Source organism: Oncorhynchus kisutch, linkage group LG16 (genome assembly GCF_002021735.2).
Source record: "Oncorhynchus kisutch isolate 150728-3 linkage group LG16, Okis_V2, whole genome shotgun sequence".
Classification (NCBI taxonomy): domain Eukaryota; kingdom Metazoa; phylum Chordata; class Actinopteri; order Salmoniformes; family Salmonidae; genus Oncorhynchus; species Oncorhynchus kisutch.
This window is the reverse complement of record NC_034189.2, coordinates 13,780,550-13,805,592: the sequence shown is the minus strand read 5'-3', so window position 1 is coordinate 13,805,592 and position 25,043 is coordinate 13,780,550. Positions and strand designations below refer to the sequence as shown.

The window sequence follows — 25,043 nt, the reverse complement described above, 5'->3', positions numbered from 1 at the left end:
GTACCAGAGTCTTCCTGCTCTTCATTAGTGTGACAGTGATTCCATCGACAGTGACGTAGAGCTTTTTCAGGTAGGACACTCCAGCCAGACCACGCTCCTCGTTCTTACCCTCCACAGAGAACCAGGGACCTAGAACACATACAGCAGAACACAAGTAGAACCACAGGGCTTAGAACACAGCAGGACCTAGAGTTAGAACTACAGAACCAAGAACCCAGAGCCCCGAGTTAGAACTACATAATCCAGAGCCCAGAGTTAGAACTACAGAACCTAGAACTCAGTTAGAACTACAGAACCCAGAACCCAGAGTTAGAACTACAGAACCTAGAACCCAGAGCCCAGAGTTAGAACTGCACAACTCAGAGCGCAGAGTTAGAACTACACAACACAGAGCGCTGTTAGAGCTACAGAACCCAGAGCCCAGAGTTAGAACTACAGAACCTAGAACCCAGAGCCCAGAGTTAGAACTACACAACCCAGAGAGCAGAGTTAGAACTACACAACCCAGAGCACTGTTAGAACTACAGAACCTAGAACCCAGAGCCCAGAGTTAGAACTACACAACCCAGAGTGCAGAATTAGAGCTACAGAACACAGAGCCCAGAGTTAGAACTACAGACCCCAGAGTTAGAACTACAGAACCTAGAACCCAGAGCCCAGAGTTAGAACTACAGAACCTAGAACCCAGAGTTAGAACTACAGAACCTAGAAACCAGGGTTATAACTACAGAACCTAGTACCCAGAGTTAGAACTAAAGAACCTAGAAACCAGAGTTATAACTACAGAACCTAGAGCCCAGAGTTAGAACTACATAACCGAGCACCCAGAGTTTGAACTATAGAACCTACAATCCAGAGTTAGAACTACAGAACCCAGAGATAGAACTACATAACCCAGAACCCAGAGTTAGAACTGTTACCTGTGTGGTTCTTGCAGGTCCTGGCCAGGGTGTAGGTGCAGGTCCCCATGAAGCTGTAGAACCTATCATCAAATGTATTGTAGTGGGGGTCTCCAGAGATCACACAGTCCTGGGAACCTGGGGTAGAGGGGACAGAGGGAGAAATCATGGACTATAAGCAGGAGATAGAATAACAGTAGCCTGTATTAAAGATGACAGATATTCCAGTCCTGAGAGCCTGGAGAACAGATATGAGATATGATACGTTATAATAGAAGTACAGTAAGTATACAAGCAGATTATCTTGTCATGGCCTGATGCAAAGAAAGATCAAGAAATGTTGGATACCTTTAGTACAGGCCCTATGTTCCTCCAGGAACAAAGATAATAACTTTAGTACAGGCCCTATGTTCCTCCAGGAACCAAGATAATAACTTCAGTACAGGCCCTATGTTCCTCCAGCAACCAAGAGAATAACTTTAGTACAGGCCCTATGTTCCTCCAGCAACCAAGATAATAACTTTAGTACAGGCCCTATGTTCCTCCAGGAACCAAGATAATAACTTTAGTACAGGCCCTATGTTCCTCCAGGAACCAAGATAATAACTTTAGTACAGGCCCTATGTTCCTCCAGCAACCAAGATAATAACTTTAGTACAGGCCCTATGTTCCTCCAGCAACCAAGATAATAACTTTAGTACAGGCCCTATGTTCCTCCAGCAACCAAGATAATAACTTTAGTAGAGGCCCTATGTTCCTCCAGAAACCAAGATAATAACTTTAGTAGAGGCCCTATGTTCCTCCAGCAACCAAGATAATAACTTTAGTACAGGCCCTATGTTCCTCCAGGAACCAAGATAATAACTTTAGTACAGGCCCTATGTTCCTCCAGCAACCAAGATAATAACTTTAGTACAGGCCCTATGTTCCTCCAGCAACCAAGATAATAACTTTAGTACAGGCCCTATGTTCCTCCAGGAACCAAGAGGATAAAGAAAGTAAATATACAAGAACATCATAAACATATTTATTTTGCAAGTATATTGTTTATGTCAGGGGACTTACTTGTAGGGTAGCAGTCCAGCTCTCCTCCCTGGACCTTACACTCGTGCATTGGAGGGCAATCAGAGGGATTGCAGGTGACGAAGGGAGCGTTACAATAACATTTCAGCTTACAGTCCTCCAGGTACCACTCCTCACCAGGCTGGAGGGAGGGAAGGAGGAGAGATGGAGGGAGAGACAATAGTTCATCAGTGGTTGGTTGCAGGTTGGTTACATACACGTCACACACACAAAGTCCATCACCCGACACACAACACACTCACCTCGTAGTACTGTCCGTTGGTGCCTTTGCAGCCACAGGAGTTCTCTTTGGCACACTTCCCAGCGCTGAGGACGTAACCAGGGTCACACACACAGCCCTCTGAACAGGGAGCATCACACCCTGTGGAGGGTCTGGAGGCACAGCTGGGCTGGCAAGGGGCGGCACAGGGCACGTACTGACTGTTGGGGGGGCATGTCAGAGCTGGAGAGAAGGAGGGAAGAGGAGACATTAGGAGATAGGTCTACTTTAAAACATGACTGTCTCTTAATAATGACATTGTTGGTCATACGGAACAGTACTGTTAGAGTGTATTGTTTGGTCTTTGATGTGCTAATAACAGCAGGGTCTTTGGTGAGTGAATGAATAATTATTATTATATTAATCACTGCAATTTCCATCTTCATCATCAATATCCGTCTCTTCCTTGTTATTATTATGTATAACATGTATCTGTAGCAGGGTTGGGGTCCATTTCAATTCCAGTCAATTCAGGATGTACTTTAAAATACCAATTCCAATTCTCTTTAATGCTTTTCAGTGAGGGAAAACTTGGAATGAGAATTTGGTTTACTTTCTGAAATGACTGGAATGAAATGGAATTGACCCCAACACTGATCTGTACTCACGGCAGAAGGTGCTGTTCCTCCAGGTTCCGATGGTGACTCCTCGGTCCTGACAGTCGTTGACGTACGACTCGATGGACTCACACAGGATGGGTTGAGCACCATCCAGCTCGCACAGGTCAAACAGACAGTCCTTGAAGAAACTCTGAAATAGACACACATAAACATATGCGTGTCTTCGACTTGCACCCAAAGCTTGGAGGTTTGGTTACTTAAGTGACAAAGTTGTTTGAATTGAATATAATTAAGAGTGTTTAAACATTTATGCACTAAATATGTCTATATATTTACAAAATGTTTTTCTTGGGTGTGAGATTTTACACATTAAACAAACTTTTGTTGAATCTTAAAGACAAAATATGATATGACCCTATATACCGTACATTACAGTAATATCTCACATTAGGTAAGACACTATATACCACACATTACGGTAGTTACTCACATTGGGGTTGACCTTGGGGTGACAGACAGCGAACGGTCCGTTCTTGTCCAGTAGCATGCCGCAGTAGCCAGAGCTCTCATACCTGTCCAGTTCATCATCAGTACAGCCTGGGATGGTGGTGTTGGGCTTCTTGTTACAACTGGAGTCAGAGACAGGGTGAATCAGTCATGTGTGTGTGTTGGTGTGTGTGTGTGTGTGTGTGTGTGTGTGTGTGTGTGTGTGTGTGTGTGTGTGTGTGTGTGTGTGTGTGTGTGTGTGTGTGTGTGTGTGCGTGTGTGTGCGTGTGTGTGTGTGTGTGTAACTGGTGGCATGACTCACTTGGGATCTGTGACCCAGCTGTGTCCAAAGTCATTGGGGTTGGTGGTCAGAGAACCGTCGGGTTTCCTGAAGTCATCGTTGGAGTTTCCGTTGTAGTCTCCACACAGTCCACACAGCTTGTCCTTATAGCTAAATACAGAGGCGCAAATAGACCGATGAGTCAAGCATTTTTTTTACAATATTAATTAATGACAACATTATAAAATTTAAATATTACAATGTGAGAAATTTCTACTTGGTTTTTATTTTACGTTGTGTTTATATGGTTATTTGAATGGTATATCATGTCGGGGTCACCAAAACTGTAGGAGAGAAACCAAGCTGCATAGACCCCATTCTTGGTCTCTCTCTCTCTCTCTCTCTCTCTCTCTCTCTCTGTATGTGTGTGTGTGTGTGTGTTGTCTTCAGTGTGTGTATGAAGCAGTTTTGACTCACTCCTTGATGACCTTGATGTCCATATAGTGGTTTCCGTCATATCGTACGGTCACACCAAAGTCCATGGCTACAGTGTAGTGTTTACCAGACTTCAAAACAGACACGCCTGTAGCTGGGGTCAGTGGGATGTTCACATTGATACCATCCAACTAAGAGGAGAAGAGGACACAGACGTGTTAGTGAGGGGCACTTCATTTTTTATGTTTTTTAGCTTCCTCTTTATAAGCTGTTCTGTGTTTTGTATGAATTTGATGCATTTAATGCTGCTCAGGAATTTCCCTTCGGTGGCAAAAACATATTTATTGAATACAATGACACACTGTTCTTGACAGTGTATGTTACTTTATATTGAATGTGTACATGCAGGGCTCTGCATTTTATCACTATTTCATTCTATTGTTACGTATTTAAACATTTTCAAACGTCTTCCTCATCTCTTTTTCTCTCTACCCCAACCCTATCCCTCCATCAATCCCTCTCTCTCTCACCTGCACGGTGCCTCCCTTCAAGATGGAGATCTTCACCCCACGCACGTACACATGCACAGCCTTCAGGTAGGAGATGGTTGGTTTGTTGAAGCGGTTCTCGTTGTCAGCATGCACCTCGTAGTGAGGCACTGACGTGTGGTTACAGGGCTCTGACATCAGGTAGCTGCAGTTCCCCATGAAGTTGTACTTCTTCTTGTCGAAGGTGGTGTAGTGAGGGTCACCAGACGCGATACAGGTAGAGGTGTCTGGGGGGAATAGTGATTATAAAGTTGGGAGTGAGATTAGTAATTGGCTGGTGGAAATAATACTGACTCATTGTTCACATAGTTGGGTTATTATTTTCACCAAATGATGCCTGACAAAATGTAAATAGTGTTTTCCAAGCTGAACATAATACATGTATACTGTATATAAGGCTGTCTGTTTGCATAGCTAGGAATCAAACTCTAGGAACGATCCACTTTACTGTAGGTTGGATGTTCCCGTGGGTTTCACGATGGAACTCCTTACCAATATAATAGATTTGATAAGACTTTCATCTTTATATAAGTGATGATAACTGAGCTAATACAAGTTATGATAACTGAGCTAATACAAGTTATGACAACTGAGCTAATACAAGTTATGATAACTGAGCTAATACAAGTTATGATAACTCAGCTAATACAAGTTATGATAACTCAGCTAATACAAGTTATGATAACTCAGCTAATACAAGTTATGATAACTGGTATGCCGTAATACAAGATCTCATAACTTAGCTCATACCAGCTATGATAACTGGGGCGGCAGGGTAGCCTAGTGGTTAGAGCGTTGGACTAGTAACCGAAAGGTTGCAAGTTTGAATCCCCGAGCTGACAAGGTACAAAGCTTTCGCTCTGCCCCTGAACAGGCAGTTAACCCACTGTTCCTAGGCCGTCATTGAAAATAAGAATTTGTTCTTAACTGACTTGCCTAGTAAAATAAAGGTCAAATTTAAAAAAAATAATGAAATAACTGCGCTAATACAAGATCTCATAACTTAGCTAATACCAGCTATGATAACTGAGCTAATACAAGTTATGATAACTGAGCTAATACAAGTTATGATACCTGAGCTAATACAAGATCTCATAACTTAGCTAATACCAGCTACGATAACTGAGCTAATACAAGTTATGATAACTTTTTATTTATTTATTTATTTTACCTTTATTTAACCAGGTAGGCAAGTTGAGAACAAGTTCTCATTTACAATTGCGACCTGGCCAAGATAAAGCAAAGCAGTTCGACAGATAAAACGACACAGAGTTACACATGGAGTAAAAACAAACATACAGTCAATAATGCAGTATAAACAAGTCTATATACAATGTGAGCAAATGAGGTGAGAAGAGAGGTAAAGGCAAAAAAGGCCATGATGGCAAAGTAAATACAATATAGCAAGTAAAACACTGGAATGGTAGTTTTGCAATGGAAGAATGTGCAAAGTAGAAATAAAAATTATGGGGTGCAAAGGAGCAAAATAAATAAATAAATAAAAATTAAATACAGTTGGGAAAGAGGTAGTTGTTTGGGCTAAATTATAGGTGGGCTATGTACAGGTGCAGTAATCTGTGAGCTGCTCTGACAGTTGGTGCTTAAAGCTAGTGAGGGAGATAAGTGTTTCCAGTTTCAGAGATTTTTGTAGTTCGTTCCAGTCATTGGCAGCAGAGAACTGGAAGGAGAGGCGGCCAAAGAAAGAATTGGTTTTGGGGGTGACTAGAGAGATATACCTGCTGGAGCGTGTGCTACAGGTGGGAGATGCTATGGTGACCAGCGAGCTGAGATAAGGGGGGACTTTACCTAGCAGGGTCTTGTAGATGACATGGAGCCAGTGGGTTTGGCGACGAGTATGAAGCGAGGGCCAGCCAACGAGAGCGTACAGGTCGCAATGGTGGGTAGTATATGGGGCTTTGGTGATAAAACGGATTGCACTGTGATAGACTGCATCCAATTTGTTGAGTAGGGTATTGGAGGCTATTTTGTAAATGACATCGCCAAAGTCGAGGATTGGTAGGATGGTCAGTTTTACAAGGGTATGTTTGGCAGCATGAGTGAAGGATGCTTTGTTGCGAAATAGGAAGCCAATTCTAGATTTAACTTTGGATTGGAGATGTTTGATATGGGTCTGGAAGGAGAGTTTACAGTCTAACCAGACACCTAAGTATTTGTAGTTGTCCACGTATTCTAAGTCAGAGCCGTCCAGAGTAGTGATGTTGGACAGGCGGGTAGGTGCAGGTAGCGATCGGTTGAAGAGCATGCATTTAGTTTTACTTGTATTTAAGAGCAATTGGAGGCCACGGAAGGAGAGTTGTATGGCAACAACTTTGGCGGCAGGTAGCCTAGTGGTTAGATCGTTGGGCCAGTAACTGAAAGGTTGCTCAATTTAATCCGCGAGCTGACAAGGTAAAAGTCTGTCGTTCTGTCCGTGAACAAGGCAGTTAACCCGCCGTCATTGCAAATAAGAAATTGTTCTGTGTTGGACGCTTTTTTTCAATTTTCGCCTAAAATGACATAGCCACATCTAACTGCCTGTAGCTCAGGCACTGATACAAGGATATGCATATTATCTGTACCATTTGAAAGGAAACACTTTGAAGTGTGTGGAAATGTGAAAGGATTGTAGAAGGATATAACACATTAGATCAGGTAAAAGATAATACAAAGAAAAACACACCATTCTTTGTATTCTTTTGTACCATCATGTTTGAAATGCAAGAGAAAAGCCATAATGTATTATTCCAGCCCAGCTTCATTTTAGATTTTGGCCACTAGGTGGCAGCAGTGTATGTGCAAAGTTCCAGACTGATCCAATGAATCATTGCATTTCTGTTCAAAATGTTGTATCAAGACTGCCCAAATGTGCCTAATTTGTTGATGAAAAACTTTTCATGTTCAAAACTGGGCACTCTACTCAAACAATAGCATGGTATTCTTTCACTGTAATAGCTACTGTAAATTGTACAGTGCAGTTAGATTAACAATAATTTAAGCTTTCTGCCAATGTCAGATATGTCTATGTCCTGGGAAATGTTCTTGTTACTTACAACCTCAAGCTAATCGCATTAGCCTTCGTTAGCTCAACCCACCAATCCTGAAGAAGCTTTAACTGACTTGCCTAGTTAAATAAAGGTAAAATAAAAACTCAGCTAATTCAAGTTCTTATAACTTAGCTATTACAAGTTATGATAACTGAGCTAATACAAGTTGTGATAACTGAGCTAATACAAGTTATGATAACTTTGCCTAACAATGTATTATAACTCAGCTAACAGTACCTTTAGGATAGCAGGCTCCGTTGCGACACTCCTCTGTGGGAGAGCAGGAGTTGTCCACACAGTCCAAGATGTAGTTTCCAGCACAACGACACAGCTTGGAGCAGCCGTCACCAAAGATGATCTCTCCTGGCTAAAAGGACAGAGACAGGTAGAGAGGAATTGTTAACATGTTTTTTTGACAATATATATATATATATATATATATATATATATTGTAATTTATTTGTGCATTCTGTAAACGTATGCGTGTGTTCCTTGTGTTGCTGGTCATTTTGAAAGTATATTTGTGATGTGCTGAGAGGAGCACTATCAATATCCATGTAAGTGGACATTCTGGACAGTAAAAGTACTGTATCGTATAATATTGTATCATATTGTGTATCACATCGCAAATATCGTGTATCATATATCGATTGGTAAGCCGTATGGTATATCACTCACAATATTGTACATCACATTATATTGTGTCATATTCAATCACACAGTACATTCTTAACCACAGACTAACAATCCCAGATGGTCTCGTACCTCATAGTAGTCACCTCCCTCCAGACAGCCACATGTTTCTATGGGGACACAGCGTCTGCCTTTGAACACAAAGCCTGGCTTACAGAAACACCGCGGCTGATACAGGAGCCAGTGCAGTTGTGGAGGGTTCCTTACAGCTGGGGATTGCAGGCAGGGCCACACTCTATATACTCAGCATTGGGAGGGCACGTCACTATTGGGGGAGAGAGGGAGAGGAGGATGGGGGGAGGCAAAGACGAGAGGGAAAGGGGGGTGGGGCGGAAGGGAGACAAGGGGTTAATATCAGGAATTATTGGGTTACCAATGAATTGATTTGTGCAAATACAGAAGCGGTTTCTGATTCTGATCGTACGAATGAGAACAAATGATTGTCTGTTAATTTCACCTGGTGGTTTTTGTGGTAGTAGGTTTGGGAGTAGTTGGTTTAGGTGTAGTTGGTATGGCAGTAGTTGGTTTGACTGTAGTTGGGGCGGAGGGACAGAGGGAGACAAGCATGAGACATAAGAGAGAAAGACATTATAGCCAAGTCTCAGATCTGTTTGTGCTGTCTGGTCAACTCATATGGTCACAGCCTGGTACACCTCCCCTACCATCCAAAACGTCAGATGTCACAACACCATTCTGAGTGTGTGTGGGTGTTTGTACGGAACTGTTATGTCAGGGGACTACTTGTAGGGTAGCAGTCCAGCTCTCCTCCCTGGACCTTACACTCGTGCATTGGAGGGCATCAGAGGGATTGCAGGTGACGAAGGGAGCGTTACAATAACATTTCAGCTTACAGTCCTCCAGTACCACTCCTCACCAGGCTGGAGGGAGGGAGGAAGGAGGAGAGATGGAGGGAGAGACAATAGTTCATCAGTGGTTGGTTGCAGGTTGGTTACATACACGTCACACACACAAAGTCCATCACCCGACACACAACACACTCACCTCGTAGTACTGTCCGTTGGTGCCTTTGCAGCCACAGGAGTTCTCTTTGACACACTTCCCAGCGCTGAGGACGTAACCAGGGTCACACACACAGCCCTCTGAACAGGGAGCATCACACCCTGTGGAGGGTCTGGAGGCACAGGTGGGCTGGCAAGGGGCGGCACAGGGCACGTACTGACTGTTGGGGGGGCATGTCAGAGCTGGAGAGAAGGAGGGAAGAGGAGACATTAGGAGATAGGTCTACTTTAAAACATGACTGTCTCTTAATAATGACATTGTTGGTCATACGGAACAGTACTGTTAGAGTGTATTGTTTGGTCTTTGATGTGCTAATAACAGCAGGGTCTTTGGTGAGTGAATGAATAATTATTATTATATTAATCACTGCAATTTCCATCTTCATCATCAATATCCGTCTCTTCCTTGTTATTATTATGTATAACATGTATCTGTAGCAGGGTTGGGGTCCATTTCAATTCCAGTCAATTCAGGATGTACTTTAAAATACCAATTCCAATTCTCTTTAATGCTTTTCAGTGAGGGAAAACTTGGAATGAGAATTTGGTTTACTTTCTGAAATGACTGGAATGAAATGGAATTGACCCCAACACTGATCTGTACTCACGGCAGAAGGTGCTGTTCCTCCAGGTTCCGATGGTGACTCCTCGGTCCTGACAGTCGTTGACGTACGACTCGATGGACTCACACAGGATGGGTTGAGCACCATCCAGCTCGCACAGGTCAAACAGACAGTCCTTGAAGAACCTCTGAAATAGACACACATAAACATATGCGTGTCTTCGACTTGCACCCAAAGCTTGGAGGTTTGGTTACTTAAGTGACAAAGTTGTTTGAATTGAATATAATTAAGAGTGTTTAAACATTTATGCACTAAATATGTCTATATATTTACAAACTGTTTTTCTTGGGTGTGAGATTTTACACATTAAACAAACTTTGTTGAATCTTAAAGACAAACAATATGATATGACCCCTATATACCGTACATTACAGTAATATCTCACATTAGGTAAGACACTCTATACCACACATTACGGTAGTTACTCACATTGGGTTGACCTTGGGGTGACAGACAGCGAACGGTCCGTTCTTGTCCAGTAGCATGCCGCAGTAGCCAGAGCTCTCATACCTGTCCAGTTCATCATCAGTACAGCCTGGGATGGTGGTGTTGGGCTTCTTGTTACAACTGGAGTCAGAGACAGGGTGAATCAGTCATGTGTGTGGTGTGTGGTGTGTGTGTGGGTGTGTGGGTGTTGTGTGTGTGTGTGTGTGTGTGTGTGTGTGTGTGTGTGTGTGTGTGTGTGTGCTGGTGTGTGTGTAACTGTGGTATGACTCACTTGGGATCTGTGACCCCGTGTGCCAAAGTCATTGGGGTTGGGTGGTCAGAGAACCGTCGGGTTTCCTGAAGTCATCGTTGGAGTTTCCGTTGTAGTCTCCACACAGTCCACACAGCTTGTCCTTATAGCTAAATACAGAGGAGCAAATAGACCGATGAGTCAAGCATTTTTTTTACAATATTAATTAATGACAACATTATAAAATAAAATATTACATGTGAGAAATTTCTACTTGGTTTTTATTTTACGTTGTGTTTATATGGTTATTTTAAATGATATCATGTCGGGGTCACCAAAACTGTAGGAGAGAAACCAAGCTGCTAGACCTACATTTTGGTCTTCTCTCTCTCTCTCCTCGCTCTCATCTCTCTCACTCTCTCTCTCTCTCTCTCTCCTCTCTCTTCTCCTCATATCTCTCTCGTATGTGTGTGTGTTGTGTGTTGTCTTCAGTGTGTGTATGAAGCAGTTTTGACTCACTCCTTGATGACCTTGATGTCCATATAGTGGTTTCCGTCATATCGTACGGTCACACCAAAGTCCATGGCTACGTGTAGTGTTTACCAGACTTCAAAACAGACACCGCCTGTAGCTGGGTCGTGGGATTCACATTGATACCATCCAACTAGGAGAGAAGAGGACACAGACGTGTTAGTGAGGGGCACTTCATTTTTTATGTTTTTAGCTTCCTCTTTATAAGCTGTTCTGTGTTTTGTATGAATTTGATGCATTTAATGCTGCTCAGGAATTTCCCTTCGGTTGCAAAAACATATTTATTGAATACAATGACACACTGTTCTTGACAGTGTATGTACTTTATATTGAATGTGTACATGCAGGGCTCTGCATTTTATCACTATTTCATCCTATTGTTACGTATTTAAACATTTTCAAACGTCTTCCTCATCTCTTTTTCTCTCTCTACCCCCAACCCTATCCCTCCATCAATTCCCTCTCTCTCTCACCTGCACGGTGCCTCCCTTCAAGATGGAGATCTTCACCCCACGCACGTACACATGCACAGCCTTCAGGTAGGAGATGGTTGGTTTGTTGAAGCGGTTCTCGTTGTCAGCATGCACCTCGTAGTGAGGCACTGACGTGTGGTTACAGGGCTCTGACATCAGGTAGCTGCAGTTCCCCATGAAGTTGTACTTCTTCTTGTCGAAGGTGGTGTAGTGAGGGTCACCAGACGCGATACAGGTAGAGGTGTCTGAGGGGAATAGTGATTATAAATTGGAGTGAGATTAGTAATTGGCTGGTGGAAATAATACTGACTCATTGTTCACATAGTTGGGTTATTATTTTCACCAAATGATGCCTGACAAAATGTAAATAGTGTTTTCCCCCGCTGAACATAATACATGTATACTGTATATAAGGCTGTCTGTTTGCATAGCTAGGAATCAAACTCTAGAACGATCCACTTTACTGTAGGTTGATGTTCCCGTGGGTTTCACGATGGAACTNTGTCTTCAGTGTGTGTATGAAGCAGTTTTGACTCACTCCTTGATGACCTTGATGTCCATATAGTGGTTTCCGTCATATCGTACGGTCACACCAAAGTCCATGGCTACAGTGTAGTGTTTACCAGACTTCAAAACAGACACGCCTGTAGCTGGGGTCAGTGGGATGTTCACATTGATACCATCCAACTAAGAGGAGAAGAGGACACAGACGTGTTAGTGAGGGGCACTTCATTTTTTATGTTTTTAGCTTCCTCTTTATAAGCTGTTCTGTGTTTTGTATGAATTTGATGCATTTAATGCTGCTCAGGAATTTCCCTTCGGTGGCAAAAACATATTTATTGAATACAATGACACACTGTTCTTGACAGTGTATGTTACTTTATATTGAATGTGTACATGCAGGGCTCTGCATTTTATCACTATTTCATTCTATTGTTACGTATTTAAACATTTTCAAACGTCTTCCTCATCTCTTTTTCTCTCTACCCCAACCCTATCCCTCCATCAATCCCTCTCTCTCTCACCTGCACGGTGCCTCCCTTCAAGATGGAGATCTTCACCCCACGCACGTACACATGCCACAGCCTTCAGGTAGGAGATGGTTGGTTTGTTGAAGCGGTTCTCGTTGTCAGCATGCACCTCGTAGTGAGGCACTGACGTGTGGGTTACAGGGCTCTGACATCAGGTAGCTGCAGTCCCATGAAGTTGTACTTCTTCTTGTCGAAGGTGGTGTAGTGAGGGTCACCAGACGCGATACAGGTAGAGGTGTCTGGGCGGCGGGGAATAGTGATTATAAAGTTGGAGTGAGATTAGTAATGGCTGGTGGAAATAATACTGACTCATTGTTCACATAGTTGGGTTATTATTTTCACCAAATGATTGCCTGACAAAATGTAAATAGTGTTTTCCAAGCTGAACATAATACATGTATACTGTATATTAAGGCTGTCTGTTTGCATAGCTAGGAATCAAACTCTAGGAACGATCCACTTTACTGTAGGTTGGATGTTCCCGTGGGTTTCACGATGGAACTCCTTACCAATATAATAGATTTGATAAGACTTTCATCTTTATATAAGTGATGATAACTGAGCTAATACAAGTTATGATAACTGAGCTAATACAAGTTGACAACTGAGCTAATACAAGTTATGATAACTGAGCTAATACAGTTATGATAACTCAAGCTAAAGTTATGATAACTCAGCTAATACAAGTTATTGATAAACTCAGCTAATACAAGTTATGATAACTCAGCTAATACAAGTTATGATAACTGGTATGCCGTAATACAAGATCTCATAACTTAGCTCATACCAGCTATGATAACTGGGGCGGCAGGGTAGCCTAGTGGTTAGAGCGTTGGACTAGTAACCGAAAGGTTGCAAGTTGAATCCCCGAGCTGACAAGGTACAAAGCTTTCGCTCTGCCCCTGAACAGGCAGTTAACCCACTGTTCCTAGGCCGTCATTGAAAATAAGAATTTGTTCTTAACTGACTTGCCTAGTAAAATAAAGGTCAAATTTAAAAAAAATAATGAAATAACTGCGCTAATACAAGATCTCATAACTTAGCTAATACCAGCTATGATAACTGAGCTAATACAAGTTATGATAACTGAGCTAATACAAGTTATGATACCTGAGCTAATACAAGATCTCATAACTTAGCTAATACCAGCTACGATAACTGAGCTAATACAAGTTATGATAACTTTTTATTTATTTATTTATTTACCTTTATTTAACCAGGTAGGCAAGTTGAGAACAAGTTCTCATTTACAATTGCGACCTGGCCAAGATAAAGCAAAGCAGTTCGACAGATAAAACGACACAGAGTTACACATGGAGTAAAAACAAACATACAGTCAATAATGCAGTATAAACAAGTCTATATACAATGTGAGCAAATGAGGTGAGAAGAGAGGTAAAGGCAAAAAAGGCCATGATGGCAAAGTAAATACAATATAGCAAGTAAAACACTGGAATGGTAGTTTTGCAATGGAAGAATGTGCAAAGTAGAAATAAAAATTATGGGGTGCAAAGGAGCAAAATAAATAAATAAATAAAATTAAATACAGTTGGGAAAGAGGTAGTTGTTTGGGCTAAATTATAGGTGGGCTATGTACAGGTGCAGTAATCTGTGAGCTGCTCTGACAGTTGGTGCTTAAAGCTAGTGAGGGAGATAAGTGTTTCCAGTTTCAGAGATTTTTGTAGTTCGTTCCAGTCATTGGCAGCAGAGAACTGGAAGGAGAGGCGGCCAAAGAAAGAATTGGTTTTGGGGGTGACTAGAGAGATATACCTGCTGGAGCGTGTGCTACAGGTGGGAGATGCTATGGTGACCAGCGAGCTGAGATAAGGGGGGACTTTACCTAGCAGGGTCTTGTAGATGACATGGAGCCAGTGGGTTTGGCGACGAGTATGAAGCGAGGGCCAGCCAACGAGAGCGTACAGGTCGCAATGGTGGGTAGTATATGGGGCTTTGGTGATAAAACGGATTGCACTGTGATAGACTGCATCCAATTTGTTGAGTAGGGTATTGGAGGCTATTTTGTAAATGACATCGCCAAAGTCGAGGATTGGTAGGATGGTCAGTTTTACAAGGGTATGTTTGGCAGCATGAGTGAAGGATGCTTTGTTGCGAAATAGGAAGCCAATTCTAGATTTAACTTTGGATTGGAGATGTTTGATATGGGTCTGGAAGGAGAGTTTACAGTCTAACCAGACACCTAAGTATTTGTAGTTGTCCACGTATTCTAAGTCAGAGCCGTCCAGAGTAGTGATGTTGGACAGGCGGGTAGGTGCAGGTAGCGATCGGTTGAAGAGCATGCATTTAGTTTTACTTGTATTTAAGAGCAATTGGAGGCCACGGAAGGAGAGTTGTATGGCAACAACTTTGGCGGCAGGTAGCCTAGTGGTTAGATCGTTGGGCCAGTAACTGAAAGGTTGCTCAATTTAATCCGCGAGCTGACAAGGTAAAAGTCTGTCGTTCTGTCCGTGAACAAGGCAGTTAACCCGCCGTCATTGCAAATAAGAAATTGTTCTGTGTTGGACGCTTTTTTTCAATTTTCGCCTAAAATGACATAGCCACATCTAACTGCCTGTAGCTCAGGCACTGATACAAGGATATGCATATTATCTGTACCATTTGAAAGGAAACACTTTGAAGTGTGTGGAAATGTGAAAGGATTGTAGAAGGATATAACACATTAGATCAGGTAAAAGATAATACAAAGAAAAACACACCATTCTTTGTATTCTTTTGTACCATCATGTTTGAAATGCAAGAGAAAAGCCATAATGTATTATTCCAGCCCAGCTTCATTTTAGATTTTGGCCACTAGGTGGCAGCAGTGTATGTGCAAAGTTCCAGACTGATCCAATGAATCATTGCATTTCTGTTCAAAATGTTGTATCAAGACTGCCCAAATGTGCCTAATTTGTTGATGAAAAACTTTTCATGTTCAAAACTGGGCACTCTACTCAAACAATAGCATGGTATTCTTTCACTGTAATAGCTACTGTAAATTGTACAGTGCAGTTAGATTAACAATAATTTAAGCTTTCTGCCAATGTCAGATATGTCTATGTCCTGGGAAATGTTCTTGTTACTTACAACCTCAAGCTAATCGCATTAGCCTTCGTTAGCTCAACCCACCAATCCTGAAGAAGCTTTAACTGACTTGCCTAGTTAAATAAAGGTAAAATAAAAACTCAGCTAATTCAAGTTCTTATAACTTAGCTATTACAAGTTATGATAACTGAGCTAATACAAGTTGTGATAACTGAGCTAATACAAGTTATGATAACTTTGCCTAACAATGTATTATAACTCAGCTAACAGTACCTTTAGGATAGCAGGCTCCGTTGCGACACTCCTCTGTGGGAGAGCAGGAGTTGTCCACACAGTCCAAGATGTAGTTTCCAGCACAACGACACAGCTTGGAGCAGCCGTCACCAAAGATGATCTCTCCTGGCTAAAAGGACAGAGACAGGTAGAGAGGAATTGTTAACATGTTTTTTTGACAATATATATATATATATATATATATATATATATTGTAATTTATTTGTGCATTCTGTAAACGTATGCGTGTGTTCCTTGTGTTGCTGGTCATTTTGAAAGTATATTTGTGATGTGCTGAGAGGAGCACTATCAATATCCATGTAAGTGGACATTCTGGACAGTAAAAGTACTGTATCGTATAATATTGTATCATATTGTGTATCACATCGCAAATATCGTGTATCATATATCGATTGGTAAGCCGTATGGTATATCACTCACAATATTGTACATCACATTATATTGTGTCATATTCAATCACACAGTACATTCTTAACCACAGACTAACAATCCCAGATGGTCTCGTACCTCATAGTAGTCACCTCCCTCCAGACAGCCACATGTTTCTATGGGGACACAGCGTCTGCCTTTGAACACAAAGCCTGGCTTACAGAAACACGCGCTGATACAGGAGCCAGTGCAGTTGGTGGAGGGTTCCTTACAGCTGGGGATGCAGGCAGGGCCACACTCTATATACTCAGCATTGGGAGGGCACGTCACTATTGGGGGAGAGAGGGAGAGGAGGATGGGGGGAGGCAAAGAAGAGAGGGAAAGGGGGTGGGGCGGAAGGGAGACAAGGGGTTAATATCAGGAATTATTGGGTTACCAATGAATTGATTTGTGCAAATACAGAAAGCGGTTTCTGATTCTGATCGTAAGAATGAGAACAAATGATTGTCTGTTAATTTCACCTGGTGGTTTTGTGGTAGTAGGTTTGGGAGTAGTTGGTTTAGGTGTAGTTGGTATGGCAGTAGTTGGTTTGACTGTAGTTGGGGCGGAGGGACAGAGGGAGACAGCATGAGACATAAGAGAGAAAGACATTATAGCCAAGTCTCAGATCTGTTTGTGCTGTCTGGTCAACTCATATGGTCACAGCCTGGTCACCTCCCCTACCATCCAAAACGTCAGATGTCAAAACACCATTCTGAGTGTGTGTGGGTGTTTGTACGGACTGTTTATGTCAGGGGACTTACTTGTAGGGTAGCAGTCCAGCTCTCCTCCCTGGACCTTACACTCGTGCATTGGAGGGCAATCAGAGGGATTGCAGGTGACGAAGGGAGCGTTACAATAACATTTCAGCTTACAGTCCTCCAGGTACCACTCCTCACCAGGCTGGAGGGAGGGAGGGAAGGAGGAGAGATGGAGGGAGAGACAATAGTTCATCAGTGGTTGGTTGCAGGTTGGTTACATACACGTCACACACACAAAGTCCATCACCCGACACACAACACACTCACCTCGTAGTACTGTCCGTTGGTGCCTTTGCAGCCACAGGAGTTCTCTTTGACACACTTCCCAGCGCTGAGGACGTAACCAGGGTCACACACACAGCCCTCTGAACAGGGAGCATCACACCCTGTGGAGGGTCTGGAGGCACAGGTGGGCTGGCAAGGGGCGGCACAGGGCACGTACTGACTGTTGGGGGGGCATGTCAGAGCTGGAGAGAAGGAGGGAAGAGGAGACATTAGGAGATAGGTCTACTTTAAAACATGACTGTCTCTTAATAATGACATTGTTGGTCATACGGAACAGTACTGTTAGAGTGTATTGTTTGGTCTTTGATGTGCTAATAACAGCAGGGTCTTTGGTGAGTGAATGAATAATTATTATTATATTAATCACTGCAATTTCCATCTTCATCATCAATATCCGTCTCTTCCTTGTTATTATTATGTATAACATGTATCTGTAGCAGGGTTGGGGTCCATTTCAATTCCAGTCAATTCAGGATGTACTTTAAAATACCAATTCCAATTCTCTTTAATGCTTTTCAGTGAGGGAAAACTTGGAATGAGAATTTGGTTTACTTTCTGAAATGACTGGAATGAAATGGAATTGACCCCAACACTGATCTGTACTCACGGCAGAAGGTGCTGTTCCTCCAGGTTCCGATGGTGACTCCTCGGTCCTGACAGTCGTTGACGTACGACTCGATGGACTCACACAGGATGGGTTGAGCACCATCCAGCTCGCACAGGTCAAACAGACAGTCCTTGAAGAAACTCTGAAATAGACACACATAAACATATGCGTGTCTTCGACTTGCACCCAAAGCTTGGAGGTTTGGTTACTTAAGTGACAAAGTTGTTTGAATTGAATATAATTAAGAGTGTTTAAACATTTATGCACTAAATATGTCTATATATTTACAAAATGTTTTTCTTGGGTGTGAGATTTTACACATTAAACAAACTTTTGTTGAATCTTAAAGACAAAATATGATATGACCCTATATACCGTACATTACAGTAATATCTCACATTAGGTAAGACACTATATACCACACATTACGGTAGTTACTCACATTGGGGTTGACCTTGGGGTGACAGACAGCGAACGGTCCGTTCTTGTCCAGTAGCATGCCGCAGTAGCCAGAGCTCTCATACCTGTCCAGTTCATCATCAGTACAGCCTGGGATGGTGGTGTTGGGCTTCTTGTTACAACTGGAGTCAGAGACAGGGTGAATCAGTCATGTGTGTGTGTTGGTGTGTGTGTGTGTGTGTGTGTGTGTGTGTGTGTGTGTGTGTGTGTGTGTGTGTGTGTGTGTGTGTGTGTGTGTGTGTGTGTAACTGGTGGTATGACTCACTTGGGATCTGTGACCCAGCTGTGTCCAAAGTCATTGGGGTTGGTGGTCAGAGAACCGTCGGGTTTCCTGAAGTCATCGTTGGAGTTTCCGTTGTAGTCTCCACACAGTCCACACAGCTTGTCCTTATAGCTAAATACAGAGGCGCAAATAGACCGATGAGTCAAGCATTTTTTTTACAATATTAATTAATGACAACATTATAAAATTAAAATATTACAATGTGAGAAATTTCTACTTGGTTTTTATTTTACGTTGTGTTTATATGGTTATTTTAATGGTATATCATGTCGGGGTCACCAAAACTGTAGGAGAGAAACCAAGCTGCATAGACCACATTTTTGGTCTTTCTCTCTCTCTCTCTCTCTCTCTCTCTCTCTCTCTCTCTCTCTCTCTCTCTGTATGTGTGTGTGTGTGTGTGTGTGTTGTCTTCAGTGTGTGTATGAAGCAGTTTTGACTCACTCCTTGATGACCTTGATGTCCATATAGTGGTTTCCGTCATATCGTACGGTCACACCAAAGTCCATGGCTACAGTGTAGTGTTTACCAGACTTCAAAACAGACACGCCTGTAGCTGGGGTCAGTGGGATGTTCACATTGATACCATCCAACTAGGAGGAGAAGAGGACACAGACGTGTTAGTGAGGGGCACTTCATTTTTATGTTTTTTAGCTTCCTCTTTATAAGCTGTTCTGTGTTTTGTATGAATTTGATGCATTTAATGCTGCTCAGGAATTTCCCTTCGGTGGCAAAAACATATTTATTGAATACAATGACACACTGTTCTTGACAGTGTATGTTACTTTATATTGAATGTGTACATGCAGGGCTCTGCATTTTATCACTATTTCATTCTATTGTTACGTATTTAAACATTTTCAAACGTCTTCCTCATCTCTTTTTCTCTCTACCCCAACCCTATCCCTCCATCAATCCCTCTCTCTCTCACCTGCACGGTGCCTCCCTTCAAGATGGAGATCTTCACCCCACGCACGTACACATGCACAGCCTTCAGGTAGGAGATGGTTGGTTTGTTGAAGCGGTTCTCGTTGTCAGCATGCACCTCGTAGTGAGGCACTGACGTGTGGTTACAGGGCTCTGACATCAGGTAGCTGCAGTTCCCCATGAAGTTGTACTTCTTCTTGTCGAAGGTGGTGTAGTGAGGGTCACCAGACGCGATACAGGTAGAGGTGTCTGAGGGGAATAGTGATTATAAAGTTGGGAGTGAGATTAGTAATTGGCTGGTGGAAATAATACTGACTCATTGTTCACATAGTTGGGTTATTATTTTCACCAAATGATGCCTGACAAAATGTAAATAGTGTTTTCCAAGCTGAACATAATACATGTATACTGTATATAAGGCTGTCTGTTTGCATAGCTAGGAATCAAACTCTAGGAACGATCCACTTTACTGTAGGTTGGATGTTCCCGTGGGTTTCACGATGGAACTCCTTACCAATATAATAGATTTGATAAGACTTTCATCTTTATATAAGTGATGATAACTGAGCTAATACAAGTTATGATAACTGAGCTAATACAAGTTATGATAACTGAGCTAATACAAGTTATGATAACTGAGCTAATACAAGTTATGAGAACTGAGCTAATACAAGTTATGATAACTGAGCTAATACAAGTTATGATAACTGAGCTAATACAAGTTATGAGAACTGAGCTAATACAAGTTATGATAACTGAGCTAATAAAAGTTATGATAACTGAGCTAATACAAGTTATGACAACTGAGCTAATACAAGTTATGATAACTGAGCTAATACAAGTTATGACAACTGAGCTAATACAAGTTATGATAACTTTGCCTAACAATGTATTATAACTCAGCTAACAGTACCTTTAGGATAGCAGGCTCCGTTGCGACACTCCTCTGTGGGAGAGCAGGAGTTGTCCACACAGTCCAAGATGTAGTTTCCAGCACAACGACACAGCTTGGAGCAGCCGTCACCAAAGATGATCTCTCCTGGCTAAAAGGACAGAGACAGGTAGAGAGGAATTGTTAACATGTTTTTTTGACAATATATATATATATATATTGTAATTTATTTGTGCATTCTGTAAACGTATGCGTGTGTTCCTTGTGTTGCTGGTCATTTTGAAAGTATATTTGTGATGTGCTGAGAGGAGCACTATCAATATCCATGTAAGTGGACATTCTGGACAGTAAAAGTACTGTATCGTATAATATTGTATCATATTGTGTATCACATCGCAAATATCGTGTATCATATATCGATTGGTAAGCCGTATGGTATATCACTCACAATATTGTACATCACATTATATTGTGTCATATTCAATCACACAGTACATTCTTAACCACAGACTAACAATCCCAGATGGTCTCGTACCTCATAGTAGTCACCTCCCTCCAGACAGCCACATGTTTCTATGGGGACACAGCGTCTGCCTTTGAACACAAAGCCTGGCTTACAGAAACACGCGCTGATACAGGAGCCAGTGCAGTTGGTGGAGGGTTCCTTACAGCTGGGGATGCAGGCAGGGCCACACTCTATATACTCAGCATTGGGAGGGCACGTCACTATTGGGGGAGAGAGGGAGAGGAGGATGGGGGGAGGCAAAGAAGAGAGGGAAAGGGGGTGGGGCGGAAGGGAGACAAGGGGTTAATATCAGGAATTATTGGGTTACCAATGAATTGATTTGTGCAAATACAGAAAGCGGTTTCTGATTCTGATCGTAAGAATGAGAACAAATGATTGTCTGTTAATTTCACCTGGTGGTTTTGTGGTAGTAGGTTTGGGAGTAGTTGGTTTAGGTGTAGTTGGTATGGGAGTAGTTGGTTTGACTGTAGTTGGGGCGGAGGGACAGAGGGAGACAGCATGAGACATAAGAGAGAAAGACATTATAGCCAAGTCTCAGATCTGTTTGTGCTGTCTGGTCAACTCATATGGTCACAGCCTGGTCACCTCCCCTACCATCCAAAACGTCAGATGTCAAAACACCATTCTGAGTGTGTGTGGGTGTTTGTACGGACTGTTTATGTCAGGGGACTTACTTGTAGGGTAGCAGTCCAGCTCTCCTCCCTGGACCTTACACTCGTGCATTGGAGGGCAATCAGAGGGATTGCAGGTGACGAAGGGAGCGTTACAATAACATTTCAGCTTACAGTCCTCCAGGTACCACTCCTCACCAGGCTGGAGGGAGGGAGGGAAGGAGGAGAGATGGAGGGAGAGACAATAGTTCATCAGTGGTTGGTTGCAGGTTGGTTACATACACGTCACACACACAAAGTCCATCACCCGACACACAACACACTCACCTCGTAGTACTGTCCGTTGGTGCCTTTGCAGCCACAGGAGTTCTCTTTGACACACTTCCCAGCGCTGAGGACGTAACCAGGGTCACACACACAGCCCTCTGAACAGGGAGCATCACACCCTGTGGAGGGTCTGGAGGCACAGGTGGGCTGGCAAGGGGCGGCACAGGGCACGTACTGACTGTTGGGGGGGCATGTCAGAGCTGGAGAGAAGGAGGGAAGAGGAGACATTAGGAGATAGGTCTACTTTAAAACATGACTGTCTCTTAATAATGACATTGTTGGTCATACGGAACAGTACTGTTAGAGTGTATTGTTTGGTCTTTGATGTGCTAATAACAGCAGGGTCTTTGGTGAGTGAATGAATAATTATTATTATATTAATCACTGCAATTTCCATCTTCATCATCAATATCCGTCTCTTCCTTGTTATTATTATGTATAACATGTATCTGTAGCAGGGTTGGGGTCCATTTCAATTCCAGTCAATTCAGGATGTACTTTAAAATACCAATTCCAATTCTCTTTAATGCTTTTCAGTGAGGGAAAACTTGGAATGAGAATTTGGTTTACTTTCTGAAATGACTGGAATGAAATGGAATTGACCCCAACACTGATCTGTACTCACGGCAGAAGGTGCTGTTCCTCCAGGTTCCGATGGTGACTCCTCGGTCCTGACAGTCGTTGACGTACGACTCGATGGACTCACACAGGATGGGTTGAGCACCATCCAGCTCGCACAGGTCAAACAGACAGTCCTTGAAGAAACTCTGAAATAGACACACATAAACATATGCGTGTCTTCGACTTGCACCCAAAGCTTGGAGGTTTGGTTACTTAAGTGACAAAGTTGTTTGAATTGAATATAATTAAGAGTGTTTAAACATTTATGCACTAAATATGTCTATATATTTACAAAATGTTTTTCTTGGGTGTGAGATTTTACACATTAAACACACTTTTGTTGAATCTTAAAGACAAAATATGATATGACCCTATATACCGTACATTACAGTAATATCTCACATTAGGTAAGACACTATATACCACACATTACGGTAGTTACTCACATTGGGGTTGACCTTGGGGTGACAGACAGCGAACGGTCCGTTCTTGTCCAGTAGCATGCCGCAGTAGCCAGAGCTCTCATACCTGTCCAGTTCATCATCAGTACAGCCTGGGATGGTGGTGTTGGGCTTCTTGTTACAACTGGAGTCAGAGACAGGGTGAATCAGTCATGTGTGTGTGTTGGTGTGTGTGTGTGTGTGTGTGTGTGTGTGTGTGTGTGTGTGTGTGTGTGTGTGTGTGTGTGTGTGTGTGTGTGTGTGTGTGTGTGTGTGTGTGCGTGTGTGTGCGTGTGTGTGTGTGTGTGTAACTGGTGGCATGACTCACTTGGGATCTGTGACCCAGCTGTGTCCAAAGTCATTGGGGTTGGTGGTCAGAGAACCGTCGGGTTTCCTGAAGTCATCGTTGGAGTTTCCGTTGTAGTCTCCACACAGTCCACACAGCTTGTCCTTATAGCTAAATACAGAGGCGCAAATAGACCGATGAGTCAAGCATTTTTTTTACAATATTAATTAATGACAACATTATAAAATTAAAATATTACAATGTGAGAAATTTCTACTTGGTTTTTATTTTACGTTGTGTTTATATGGTTATTTTAATGGTATATCATGTCGGGGTCACCAAAACTGTAGGAGAGAAACCAAGCTGCATAGACCCCATTTTTGGTCTTTCTCTCTCTCTCTCTCTCTCTCTCTCTCTCTCTCTCTCTGTATGTGTGTGTGTGTGTGTGTTGTCTTCAGTGTGTGTATGAAGCAGTTTTGACTCACTCCTTGATGACCTTGATGTCCATATAGTGGTTTCCGTCATATCGTACGGTCACACCAAAGTCCATGGCTACAGTGTAGTGTTTACCAGACTTCAAAACAGACACGCCTGTAGCTGGGGTCAGTGGGATGTTCACATTGATACCATCCAACTAGGAGGAGAAGAGGACACAGACGTGTTAGTGAGGGGCACTTCATTTTTTATGTTTTTTAGCTTCCTCTTTATAAGCTGTTCTGTGTTTTGTATGAATTTGATGCATTTAATGCTGCTCAGGAATTTCCCTTCGGTGGCAAAAACATATTTATTGAATACAATGACACACTGTTCTTGACAGTGTATGTTACTTTATATTGAATGTGTACATGCAGGGCTCTGCATTTTATCACTATTTCATTCTATTGTTACGTATTTAAACATTTTCAAACGTCTTCCTCATCTCTTTTTCTCTCTACCCCAACCCTATCCCTCCATCAATCCCTCTCTCTCTCACCTGCACGGTGCCTCCCTTCAAGATGGAGATCTTCACCCCACGCACGTACACATGCACAGCCTTCAGGTAGGAGATGGTTGGTTTGTTGAAGCGGTTCTCGTTGTCAGCATGCACCTCGTAGTGAGGCACTGACGTGTGGTTACAGGGCTCTGACATCAGGTAGCTGCAGTTCCCCATGAAGTTGTACTTCTTCTTGTCGAAGGTGGTGTAGTGAGGGTCACCAGACGCGATACAGGTAGAGGTGTCTGGGGGGAATAGTGATTATAAAGTTGGGAGTGAGATTAGTAATTGGCTGGTGGAAATAATACTGACTCATTGTTCACATAGTTGGGTTATTATTTTCACCAAATGATGCCTGACAAAATGTAAATAGTGTTTTCCAAGCTGAACATAATACATGTATACTGTATATAAGGCTGTCTGTTTGCATAGCTAGGAATCAAACTCTAGGAACGATCCACTTTACTGTAGGTTGGATGTTCCCGTGGGTTTCACGATGGAACTCCTTACCAATATAATAGATTTGATAAGACTTTCATCTTTATATAAGTGATGATAACTGAGCTAATACAAGTTATGAGAACTGAGCTAATACAAGTTATGAGAACTGAGCTAATACAAGTTATGATAACTGAGCTAATACAAGTTATGACAACTGAGCTAA

The 25,043-nt window shown here is 42.4% G+C and overlaps 1 protein-coding gene and 1 long non-coding RNA gene across 2 annotated transcripts in view; both read right to left on the bottom strand.

Annotated features, from left to right (window-relative positions):
• The window catches only part of LOC116354060 (IgGFc-binding protein), a 118,883-nt gene that overhangs the window by 28,463 nt on the left and 65,377 nt on the right, over positions 1–25,043 (bottom strand). The window contains exons 93-132 of the mRNA XM_031793078.1: positions 24,380–24,624; positions 23,892–24,040; positions 23,449–23,577; positions 23,127–23,265; positions 22,685–22,826; positions 22,060–22,259; positions 21,796–21,934; positions 21,514–21,585; positions 21,131–21,321; positions 20,617–20,746; positions 19,708–19,952; positions 19,221–19,369; positions 18,762–18,890; positions 18,480–18,618; positions 18,038–18,179; positions 17,413–17,612; positions 17,149–17,287; positions 16,867–16,938; positions 16,484–16,674; positions 15,956–16,085; positions 12,780–12,879; positions 12,635–12,695; positions 12,233–12,296; positions 11,610–11,854; positions 11,196–11,269; positions 10,370–10,496; positions 9,915–10,056; positions 9,290–9,489; positions 9,139–9,165; positions 8,360–8,455; positions 7,832–7,961; positions 4,533–4,777; positions 4,045–4,193; positions 3,610–3,738; positions 3,292–3,430; positions 2,850–2,991; positions 2,225–2,424; positions 1,965–2,103; positions 921–1,037; positions 5–129 (exon numbers count right to left, since the gene is read on the bottom strand). Of these exons, the coding sequence (XP_031648938.1) occupies positions 5–129; positions 921–1,037; positions 1,965–2,103; positions 2,225–2,424; positions 2,850–2,991; positions 3,292–3,430; positions 3,610–3,738; positions 4,045–4,193; positions 4,533–4,777; positions 7,832–7,961; positions 8,360–8,455; positions 9,139–9,165; positions 9,290–9,489; positions 9,915–10,056; positions 10,370–10,496; positions 11,196–11,269; positions 11,610–11,854; positions 12,233–12,296; positions 12,635–12,695; positions 12,780–12,879; positions 15,956–16,085; positions 16,484–16,674; positions 16,867–16,938; positions 17,149–17,287; positions 17,413–17,612; positions 18,038–18,179; positions 18,480–18,618; positions 18,762–18,890; positions 19,221–19,369; positions 19,708–19,952; positions 20,617–20,746; positions 21,131–21,321; positions 21,514–21,585; positions 21,796–21,934; positions 22,060–22,259; positions 22,685–22,826; positions 23,127–23,265; positions 23,449–23,577; positions 23,892–24,040; positions 24,380–24,624 (5,723 nt within the window). The remainder of the gene's footprint in view (positions 1–4; positions 130–920; positions 1,038–1,964; positions 2,104–2,224; positions 2,425–2,849; positions 2,992–3,291; positions 3,431–3,609; positions 3,739–4,044; positions 4,194–4,532; positions 4,778–7,831; positions 7,962–8,359; positions 8,456–9,138; positions 9,166–9,289; positions 9,490–9,914; positions 10,057–10,369; positions 10,497–11,195; positions 11,270–11,609; positions 11,855–12,232; positions 12,297–12,634; positions 12,696–12,779; positions 12,880–15,955; positions 16,086–16,483; positions 16,675–16,866; positions 16,939–17,148; positions 17,288–17,412; positions 17,613–18,037; positions 18,180–18,479; positions 18,619–18,761; positions 18,891–19,220; positions 19,370–19,707; positions 19,953–20,616; positions 20,747–21,130; positions 21,322–21,513; positions 21,586–21,795; positions 21,935–22,059; positions 22,260–22,684; positions 22,827–23,126; positions 23,266–23,448; positions 23,578–23,891; positions 24,041–24,379; positions 24,625–25,043) is intronic.
• LOC116353953 (uncharacterized) lies at positions 9,143–10,055 on the bottom strand. The gene is made up of 3 exons (XR_004203356.1): positions 9,915–10,055; positions 9,290–9,489; positions 9,143–9,165 (listed from the first exon to the last, which is right to left on the bottom strand). It is a non-coding gene; the product is annotated as an uncharacterized LOC116353953 (long non-coding RNA).